The 11,381-nt window shown below is 44.6% G+C and overlaps 1 protein-coding gene across 5 annotated transcripts; it reads right to left on the bottom strand.

The window, feature by feature from the left end:
* Nucleotides 1-2,269: 2,269 nt before the first annotated feature.
* LOC129006677 (amyloid beta A4 precursor protein-binding family B member 1-interacting protein-like) lies at nt 2,270-10,998 on the bottom strand. 5 transcript variants are annotated; one of them, XM_054436616.1, is made up of 5 exons: nt 7,766-8,093; nt 6,451-6,653; nt 5,426-5,529; nt 3,557-3,688; nt 2,270-2,625 (listed from the first exon to the last, which is right to left on the bottom strand). In XM_054436616.1, exons 3-5 carry the CDS (start codon nt 5,500-5,502, stop codon nt 2,295-2,297), a joined length of 540 nt encoding a protein of 179 aa, XP_054292591.1. In that variant the 5' UTR covers nt 5,503-5,529; nt 6,451-6,653; nt 7,766-8,093; the 3' UTR covers nt 2,270-2,294. The 5 variants fall into 5 exon arrangements, 4 of the variants coding, with proteins under 4 accessions (XP_054292591.1, XP_054292592.1, XP_054292593.1 ...); XR_008492050.1 differs by having other exon boundaries at nt 3,570-3,688; nt 5,979-8,093; XM_054436617.1 differs by lacking the exon at nt 3,557-3,688 and having other exon boundaries at nt 6,451-10,998.
* Between the last annotated feature and the right edge of the window lie 383 nt (nt 10,999-11,381).

The following is an 11,381-nucleotide window of genomic DNA, read 5'->3' on the forward strand; positions in this document are numbered from 1 at the left end:
CACACATCAAGCCATAAGTCTCAAACACACTTCAAAGGCTCAATTATCATGGAATTGGGTCTTTTCAGTATCATACCAGCCAAGATTCCTATGATCAAACAAAATATGAGGCTTAAATGTTCATTCTCCTCTTTGAGGACCTACTGTAAAATCTTAGTTCATATTCTATCATGTGACAGATTAAGTCATGTTTTCTGTAAACTCTACCAAACCCTGTGGGTTTTGCTGCAGTTGGCCTATTACATGGGTCTTTGCCCCAGTGGCAGCATTATAAAAGAAATTATGGAGTTTTCATAAGCTGTGATATCGTATTACTGCCCTATATTATTAATTATACACTGTTCATAATATATTATTATCCTTGCACTTCCTCTCTAATGTCCAATTTCACCCCACTTTTTGCACTCCCCCCCCCACCTCCAGTATCTCAGTAGAATATTCATAAAGGAAAAAAGTTTGCCGCATTTTCAGGGTCAATCTAAATAACCCCACTCAGGTATAGTTAGTTCTTGTAAAGACCTCTCAGCCAGACACCAAAGATTGTGTTCCACTTGAGTGAAAATCACCGAGTTGACGATCCTCATGAGAACCATCTATTCATGGACTTGCCTGGTTCTATTTGTCAGCGTTTTCTTAACATGAGTGACTCCATTTTGACTCTGACAACTTTCACAGCTCTCTTTGCTGAACCTTTCCTGTATTGTCCCAGAGATCTGCATAATGACCATTATGTAGTCAGGTATCAGAAAAGCTGTGTTTTTCACATGGAACAAGGCGGGGAACAACACACACTGGGACCTGCTGTGGGGGATTGAGGGGAGGGAGAGCATCAGGACAAATAGCTAATGCATGCTGGGCTTAATATTTAGGTGATGGGTTGATAGATGCAGCAAACCACCATGGCACATGTTTACCTATGTAATAAACCTGCACGTTCTGCACATGTATCCTGGAACTTAAAGTAAAATAAAATTTTTTAAAAAATTTAAAAAGAAAAGCCGTATTATTACTGTATCTGACATCAAAAGAACATAATATACTAAAACTGGAGTTACTGTTCCCGAGATAAAATTTAATGTAAAGCAAATTTACCTTCTATCCTATTTCAAGCATATGCTCAAAAAAATTAAGAACACCTTGCCAGTTTTAATTACTAAATATTTTGATTTTAAAACTAAATTTGTTTCATTTTAAATTTCCGTTTAGCCTGCAGTGGTGTCCAATCTTTTGGCTTCCCTGGGACACACATAAGACCTACTAACGCTCGTGATAGCTGATCAGCTAAAAAAAAAAAATTGCAAAAAGATCTCATAATTTTTTTAAGAGAGAGTCTTGCCCTGTCATCCAGGATTGAGTGCAGTAGCAAGATCTCAGCTCACTGCAGGCTCCACCTCCTGGGTTCAAAGGATTCTCCCACCTCAGCCTCTGGAGTTGCTGGGATTACAGGCATGTGTCACTGTGTCTGGCTCATTTTTGTATTTTTAGTACAGATAGGGTTTTGCCATGTTGGCCAGGCTGGTCTCGAACTCCTGACCTTAAATGATCCGCCAGCCTTGGCCTCCCAAAAGTACTGGGATTACAAGTATGAGTCACCGCGCCCTGCAAAGAGCTTATAATGTTTTAATATTTGTTGGGCAGCATTCAAAGTTGTCCTGGGCCGCGGGAGCCCATGGGTTGAGACAGCATGATCTACAGCTTACTCTTCTCCAAATATTAAAACATATCATTAATTACCTTCCTTAATTTTAAGAAAATAGCCTTTTAGTCCATCAGAAGCCAGTTTGAAAGACAAGAGATATAGGTAACAAGAGGCTAGGATAAACTGGGCAGGGAATGTATCTCTGAGGGAAAACCTTCCAGATTGAAATACACATCAGTAAGATTGCTTTTACCTGGCCCTACATTCTTTTTTACAGGATACTAACAGCATTGTAATAATAGAGAATTCAAAAACTATCTAAAGAACTTTTTTTTTAACTACTGTTATTCAAGCATTAAAAAAAGCAAAACCAAAACAGCCTGTGTCCAGGGCTCCAATCAATCAAGCAACGTGAATCTCAGAGCAAGGGAACAGGCTCTACTGGTCATATTTTCTCGTTTTCCTCTCTCGATTTTCCTGAAAATTCTGAAGGTCGCAGAGGTAGAGATGAAAATCTAAGATCACCAAGACTTAAGAAGGCATGGGATGGTGAAAGCTATTTTTAATTATAGTATTGACCTCAAGATCGACTGACCCAATAATCCTTATAGAAATACCATACGTAGAACGTTTAACTTTTATTCATTTATTTTATTCATTTGCTGCTTCTGAACATTGATTCTTCGTGTCTCTTGCGGGGGTGGGGCATAGGAGGCCTCTTGGCGACCGCGGGGGGAGGGAGCACGAAGTCCAGGGGCGGCGGGAGTTCTGGGTCGTCCAGGGGTGGCAGCGGTGGAGGTGGCGGCAGGAAGTCGTCTGGCAGGGCGGAGAAGCCCCTGCCACCTGTGTTCTTGGCCTTGGGGAGCGTGGCGGGGCTGCTTCTGGTGTCCCAGGACCTCTGCACCAGAGGAGGCGGGGCAGGCTGGACTTGGGGCCTTGCGGGACCCGGGGCGCTCCTGGCGGTTCCCGAGGGCTGGCTTCTTATCCTGTAACCAAGCGACAGCAGCATTCATTATTTTAAAATTTTTGAAATTTTAAATTTATTGTCATTAATTAATGGAGACAGGGTCTCACTCTGTCGCCCAGCCTGAGTGCAATGGCGCGATCTGGGCTCACTGCAGCCTCCATCTACTGAGCTCAAGCGATCCTCCCGCCTCAGTCTCGTGAGTAGCATTCTTTATTCTTGACAGAACAGCCCCAGTGGACAGGACCATGCCATAGATAGGCGAGGTCTCTGTCTGCCCCCTGGGGAGCCTCCGTCCCTCAGTCACTGAGACCCCTGGTTGTTCATGAGCTCATCTTCGCTCTCGAATAGGGAAATGACTCTAAATGGCCTTTAACATTATTATTATTGAGACGGAGTCTTGCTCTGTCACCCAGGCTGGAGTGCAGTGGCGCCATCTCAGCTCACTGCAACCTCTGCCTCCTGGGTTCAAGTGATTCTCCTGCCTCAGCCTCCTGAGTAGCTGGAACTACAGGTGCTGGCCACCACGTCCAGCTAATTTTTGTATTTTTAGTGGAGATGGGGTTTCACCATGTTGGTCAGGCTGGTCTCGAACTCCTGACCTCATGATCTGCCTGCCTCTGCCTCCGCCTCCCAAAGTGCTGGAATTACAAGCACGAGTCACCACACCTGGCTTTTTTTTTTTTTTGTGACAGGATCTCGCTGTGTCACCCAGGCTGGAGTTCAGTGGTGCAAGCTCGACTCACTGCAACCTCTGCCTCGAGGGCTCAGTGATCCTCATGCCTCAGCCTCCTGAGTTGCTGGGATGACAAGCATGTGCCACCATGCCCAGCTAATTTTTGTATTTTTTGTAGAGATGGTTTTTTGCCATGTTGCTCAGGCTGGTCTCCAACTCCCGGGCTCAAGTGATCTGCCCACCTCGGCCTCCCAAATTACAGGTGGAGCCATCTCACCTGGACAGTTTACCTTTTCTCAACTGCATGAAAGTTGGCTGGTTCACCGGGTATAAAATGAGCCCCGTAGTCCCTATTATGACCTGTGTCTCAGATTGTGATGAGACCAAATGAGATGTATATATATGAGTTCTGAAAAGAAAAATCATCAGCGTGTTTTGGTAGAAACCAGAATGCCAAATTTGGCTAAAGTCTATTAGAGGCATAGCCCTTCCCCTGCCAATACTGAAATACATTATAATAACTTGTATTTATATAATGAAACATCCCCAGGCAGCTGGATTGAATCCCTCTGTTTTAGTGGTAATTATCATTCGAATTTACATTTCATCAGGGTTCCAGTTTATTTCTTCCTCTGCTTAACAGCTTCTTACCACTGAAGATTAAATCTGGAAATTTTCTTTCTAACAAAGTGCCTTGTGATTTAGTTTCTATTTTATTTAGTTTATTTACTTAGCATGATAAGCTAATTAACTGGCGATGTACTTTTTCCTTTTTAAAAAATTTCTGAGCAGGTAGCTTGGGTATTGATGTTCACATATAGTTAAGTGATTTCTATTCTCGGATTCTTTTATTTCTTTCAGCATTTTTAAGTGCTTTCCTTCGATTGGCATTGTAGAAATAATGAAAATAGCAATAGCTGAAAGCACATTGCATGAGAAGCACAGGCTTGAGAAGATAATGAGAACATTAAAGAAATACAACTTTTACAGGCCTGCAGTGGTTGTCAAAATTATAAGAAGTTCAATAAATACTAAGATGTAATTGTTTTCACCACTGACTGATGGACAAAATGAAGGGGGGAAAGAAGTGAAAAACTGCTAAAGTGAAGCACCCTGCCTGTCCTAGCTGGGTGATATGCTATTGTCACAGTTATTTAAGGTTGTTTTGAATCACACATGAGAAATACTCAACAGAATTTATACAATCAACCAAGAGGTTTTGAACTAGATAAGTAACTAAATCATAATTATTAGCTATGATTTTAAGATAGATTTAAGTGAATCCTCATTGATCTATTCGGTTGAAAAAATGTTATGGAGGATGTCATACCTATTGGCTATTATTTTACAATGTATTTTCTCCTCCATCACTCTGGGGATGTATGTAGGACATTAATGGGGAAAATAGAAAATGCACATTTTTAATGTAACCCTTTTTTATCTTTTTTAAGACAAGGTCTTTATCTATCACGTAGGCTGGAGTGCAGTGGTGTGATCACAGCACTGCAGCCTTGAAATCCTGGGCTCAAGCAATTCAAACACCTCAGTTACCCAAGTAGCTAGGACCACAAGTGCACACCACCAAGCCTGGCTAATCTTTTAATTTCTAGTAGAGATGAGCCCTTGTTCTGTTGCCCAGGCTGGTCTGGAACTCTGGAGCTCAAGCAATTTTCCTGTTTTGGCCTCCCAAAGTACTGGAATTACAGGCGTGAGCCACCGTACCCAGCCTGTTTTCTCTTTTTTTTTTTTTTTTTTTTTTTCTTTGTGAGATGAAGTCTCGCTCTGTCGCCCCAGGCTGGAGCGCAGTAGCGCGATCTCGGCTCACTGCAAGCTCCGCCTCCCGGGTTTATGCCATTCCCCGGCCTCAGCCTCCCAAGCAGCTAAGACTACAGGCTCTCACCACCAAGCCCGGCTAATTTTTTTTTTTTTTCGTATTTTTAGTAGGGACGAGGTTACACCGTGGTCTCCATCTCCTGACCTCGTGATCCGCCCGCATCAGCCTCCCAAAGTGCTGGGATTACAGGCGTGAGCCACCGCGTGTTTTCTATTTTTAAAAGAGCAGTTATTGGAACAATGCGAATGGTTGAGAACATGGGCTTTGGGGGACGGCTGGATGGAATGTATGTCAGCTACTTGCTGGTTTTACCTTCGATGTTTCAGCATGTGTTTGGGCCTTTTCCAGAACAGCACTGACAGAATGTGCAGCCCGGGGCATCTGTCCATTGGGCTGGGTGATGCCTTTTATAGGTCCTGAGAGGGAGGAAGTGAGAAAAGATGAGTGAGAAAAGAATTTTCAACATTCTTGAAAGTTAATCTGAAAGTACAAAGCAGTTTACATCTATAAAGCAAAGAAAGATACTTCCTGGCTACTTCTTACCAAAAAAAAAAAAAAAAAAGGAAATAAAAACAGAGCAAAGGAAGCAATTCACAGGTATGACATGGTACACAAAACCGTATGAAAAATCTGAGGTTCTGTGACAAAACTTTATATGAGATTCAGCAAAAGATTCAGGAAGGTGAGTACGGTATTTGATAAAGCCCACTGACGAGGGTCTGGATTAATTGGGATCGTGGAGAGGAATCGTATGTTTTACTTTTGAAAACGTTTCAATAATTGAAGAATAAACCTTGAAAACCAATTTTCTTTTAAAAAAATTGTATTATTGATTTCCCTAAAATGTATTTATCTAGTTTCATACCGTGCTGAGTACAGGAACAACTTTTGAACATTGTCCTCAACAAAGAGTATATTGGACTGAGTGCGGTGGCTCACGCCTCTAATCCCCGCACTTTGGGAGGAGGAAGCAGGCAGATCACGAGGTCAGGAGCTCAAGACCATCCTGGCCAACATGGTGAAACCCCGTCTCTACTAAAAATACAAAAATTAGCTGGGCGTGGTGGCGCATGCCTGTAGTCCCAGCTACTCAGTAGGCTGAGGCACAAGTATCGCTTGAACCTGGGAGGCGGAGGTTGTAGTGAGCCGAGATCACACCACTGCTCTCCAGCCTGGTGACAGGGTGAGACTCAGTCTCAACAACAGCAGCAGCAACAACAACAACAACAACAACAAAAGAGTACATTGGACACAGAAACAATGGAAATAATCTGGAATTAGATGTGAGTTTTTTTGTTTTCCCCAAAAGTCCTGGTATTACGATTTTATTTTCTTGCCTTTTAATTTGTCCTTTTGACAGAAAGCTTGACTCATGGAAGGTTTGCAGTTGTTACAGAATCAGACAGAAGAAGCTCTACATTGATTTCTCAGCTGCTTAGAAAGGATCCCGCCAAGGGTGGCCGCCTCTCCACACCTGGGCTGTTTGTCCTGCAAGTTAATTGCCGCCCAGCCCACACCAGAAGGTCTTCCGCTCCTCTCGCTGTGAATGCAGAGATGCTTTAGCCATGCTCAGCACCACTGTTCTGTTTAATATTCACAAACTGCCTGTTTATTTCTTCAACTAGTTTTCCAGTAATTTGAGAAACCTATTAATCTACATGACAACTCAAAGAATGACTTTAGGAGATTAGGAAAAAAAGAAAAAAAAGACAGTGGGGAATATTTGGCTGGGTTCTGGTGGCTCATTTCTGTAATCGCAGCCCTAGCGGAGGCCAAGGCAGGCGCATCACTTGAGGTCAGGAGTTCAAGGACAGACTGGCCAATTTGGTGAAACCCAGTCATTACTAAAAATACAAAAAATGTAGTCGGGCGTCATGACCCGTGCCTCTAATCCCAGCTACTTGGGAGGCTGAAGCAGGAGGACCACATGAATTCGGGAAGCAAGGGTTGCAGCAAGCTGACATCGTGACATAGCATTCCAGCCTGGGTGACAGAATGAGACTCAGGCTCAAAAAAAAGAATCATACTCAGGGGAAAATGGTGGGAAGGGGGAGAAAGATAAGAGACTACAAATTGGATTCCGTGTGTACTGCTTGGGTGATTGGTTACCAAAATCTCACAAATCTCCACTAAAGGAGTTATTCAATAACTAAATACTACCTGTTTGCCAAAAATTTATGAAAAGAAAAATTTAAAATTTTTTTTAATTGTGAAAATTGAGTGTTGTACTTTCAAGTTACAAAGGCACATCTATCATGAGGCTTAATTATTCTAACGTTTAAAGAAATGAAGAGAACAACCAGAGTTAAATAGAAAAGCTGTCAGCATTTCATCTACAGCAATGAAATCTGTAGCATGCATTTTGTATTTTGAAACTTAGTTTTCAGCCAGCCTGGGGGAAGAAGAGGAAGAAACAGAACTGGGCATTGGGGTAGGTAGGAGGAAAGTAAGAAACCGGCTGGAAACAGCAGGGAAAGAAGAAGGGATCAGGACTTGAGGCAGAGCCAGCCCTCCTGCTTGGGGCCTGGGCATAGGAAAGCAAACTCCGGGCAGGAGGAAGGAGCCCCAGGCTGTGGATGTCTCTGGGGGAAACTTGGGTCAGCAATGGCCAGAGGAGCTCCTGAACTTAAGCAGTATCTGCCGCCTCCCTACCTTTGGATGTCTTCTGGTGGCCAGTGTGCTGCTGTCAGGACTCTTGCTGGTTCCCAAATTTGACTGGGCAGCCTCCAAAGCAGTGGAGTCCAACGCTACTGCTGCCTCTGCCTTGTGGATCTCAGAGCTGCAAGACAGCTTCACCCATCACACCCTAAGATAGCCCTGCTTGTGGCTGGCATTGGGGGACAGCGTGTTCTGGGCGCCTCTGCTCCTGTATATCGCGGCCTGCGTCTTCACAGTCTGCATGCTGGTAGATGTCAGAGCCACAGGTTGGCTCTGCGAACCCTTTTGTCAATTGGGGCTGGCTTTGGTGCATATGCAACAGTTCAGTGTGGGCCCCATGGGTCACCCCTACTCTTCTCAGGCAGCTTGGGCCTTCGCTTGCCCCCAAGTCTGCAGGGCTCAACACGTATCACCTCTTTCTGGCAAAAGCATGGCTGGCACGGGCAGCCCTGGGCCATGGGGTGGCAGTGCACTAGCAGCCCACACCCCCTGTCACCCCCGTATTCTGAGCTGACTTGTCTGCTAAAAAAAAAACCTGCCAACCTGTCTGGTTTATTTTAGAAGGGCCTGGATGCAACAAGCCTGAGAGCAGTGGCTTGGGGAGGAGAGACCACAAACGGATTCATCCCCCTTCCCCCACCGCCCAACAACTGAAGACCACCAACTGAGGACCACCAGCTGAAGAGAAACAACTGAGGGTACCAACTGAGGGCACTAACCAAAGGCAAACAATGAGGACACCCACTGAAGGCCACCAAGTGAAGGCCAGTTGCCCTGCCAACCAGACTGTATCCTGGTTAGAGGAAACAATCAGGCCCAGAATCCTTTGCATGTGTCCCCCCAACTTGGAATTGGGAGCTCAAGCACCAGGTTCTTAAGGTCCCCGCCCTGCCAGTGGACTTGTCCCACATCTCATTTATTGCTGGCTGCTGGGAGCTTTCAGGTTGCTCACTGTGATGAAGTTCCTAGGGATCATCACCTTACAATAAATGATGCTAAAATTACTGAAACCAAATCCGCCTCATGTATTATCTGGGATTCATAGAACCCCGCTTTCCCCCATAACCTCTGAGATTTTTACAAACTAAAAAAAGATTTCTGCAGCTGCTTTCAGAAAAACACATTGCCATGAGCTACGCCTACACTATAATGACAAATCATGTTTCATATATATATATACATATATATTCAATCCACACGTATTCCATTTACAATTTTGAAAATAACACATTATTCAATCAAATTAACAAGAGTAATAGAAGACATTTTCTGAAATGTATACACTAAGTATATCACAGTTTTCTAGTGATCATTTTGATACAGCAACTTAGAATCTATGGCTTCAACAAACAGAGGCTTACATAAGAGAAAAGCACCACATAATTCACTATTTTAAATGTGATCATCATTGCTACTTTTAACTGGCAATCACCCAGGACATGTATTGTGAACTGCTTTGTGATTATGGTGACTCATTTAATCTTTGTGATCCTTGGTTTGATTTTTTCAAAAATATGAGTAACACCATTTTATAAACTTACTCTAGAACTTAAATGAGAGAAAAATAATCCATCTCTATATATGGAACACTAACAAAATTATAGGCACTGTGTCCAGATTTTTACACACTTACCTTATCGAAGCCTCATAACAACCCTATCTTTTAAATTACAGGCATTTTGTCCACCCAAATTTTTACTCATTTACCTTACGGAAGCCTCATAAGAATCCCCTCTTTTATAGATAAGCAAAGGGAGGTTCTGAGGAGTTAGAAACACATTCATGATCACATCGTAATGAGTGTTGGAACTGGGATTCAAATCCAGTTCTCTCTGATGCCAAAGGTGGTGCAAACTTAACGAAGACCAAGTTATACCCAGTACATGGAGGGATCAAACATGTGGATTCCCTTTCTCTATCCTCTTACGTGTGAATTTCAATGGCTTTCACAGCCTCAGAACAATCCTAAACTCCCTCCGAGGTTGCCTTGCAGTTATTCCCTTCTTCTTGGTAATGACTGGGAATCTGCATATTTAGACCACAAGCATCTCCTTGGAAACAGGTTTGTTGATCAAGGAATGAAATTTTTGGCTGGGGATGGTGGCTCATGCCTGTAATCCCAGTACTTAGGGAAGGCAAGGTGAGCAGATCACCTGAGGTCTGGAGTTCGAGACCAGCCTGACTAACATGGTAAAACCCCGTCTCTCCTAAAAAGAACAACATTAGTCAGGCATGATGGCGCATGCCTCTAATCGGGAGGATAAGGCAGGAGAATCGCTTGAACCCAGGAGGCAGAGGTTACAGTGACCTAAATTATAGGTATTGTGTCCAGATTTTACACACTTACCTTATAGAAGCCTCATAGAAACCCCTCTTTTAAATTACAAACATTTTTGCCATGGTTTTTACACACCTTATGGAAGCCTCATAACAATCACATTTTTATAGATGAGAAAACTGAGGCTTTGGATGCCTCTGGGGCAAATGTGGGCCATCAGCAGCCAGAGGAGCTCCTGTATCTAAATGGTATCCATCACCTCCCTACCTTTTGGTGTCTTCTGGTGGCCAATGTGCTGCTGTCAGGACACTCGCTGGCTCCCATAGTCGATTGGGCAGCCTCCAAAGCAGTGGGGTCCTGCACATCCATATCATGGATCTCAGAGCTACAGGACAACTTCACCCACCGCACCCTGAGATAGTCCGATTGCGGCTGGCAGTGGGGGACAGCGTGTTCCGGGTGCCTGTGGTCCTGTATATCGCAGCCTGTGCCTTCGCTGTATGCACACTCGTAGATGTCAGAGCCACAGGATGGCCTGAAGAATGCTTGTGCCAGCCCTGACTGGGGCTGGCTTTGGTGCACATGCGACAGTTCAGTGTGGGCCCCATGGGGCACCCCTGCTCTTCTGGGGCAGCTTGAGCCTTCGCTTGCCCCCAACTCTGCAGAGCTCAACACCTATCGCCTCTTCCTGGGAAAGGCATGGCTGGCACGGGCAGCCCTGGGCCATGAGGCGACACTGCACTAGCATCCCGCACCCTGCTTCAGCCCTGTACCCTGAGCTGACTTGTCTGCTAAAAAAATCCTGCCACCTGTCTGCTTTATTTTAGAAGGGCCTGGATGCAACAAGAACTGAGAGCTGTGACTGGGAGAGGAGAGAGCACAAATGGATTCATCCTCCTTCCAACACTGCCCAACAACTGAAGACCACCAACTGAAGATAAACAACTGAGGGTACCAACTGAGGGCACTAAACGAAGGCAACCAATGAGGGCACCCACTGAAGGCCACCAAGTGAAGGCCAGTTGCCCTGCCAACCAGAACGCGTCCTGGTTCAGGGGAAACAATCAGGGCCAGAATCCCCTGCATGCATCCCCACAAACTTGGAACTTGAGAGCACAGGCACATGGCTCACAAGGCCCCGCCCTGCCAGCGGCCTCACCCCACTTTTCATTCATTGCTGGCTGCTAGGACCTTTCAGGTTTCTCATTGTGAAGAAGTTCCTAGGGATCATCACCTTACAGTGAATGATGCTAAAATTACTGAAACCAAATGTGCCTCACGCAGTGTCTGGGATTCCTAGAACGCCCTCTCCCCCATAATCTCTGAAACATT

This window comes from Pongo pygmaeus, chromosome 8 (assembly GCF_028885625.2).
Source record: "Pongo pygmaeus isolate AG05252 chromosome 8, NHGRI_mPonPyg2-v2.0_pri, whole genome shotgun sequence".
NCBI lineage: Eukaryota > Metazoa > Chordata > Mammalia > Primates > Hominidae > Pongo > Pongo pygmaeus.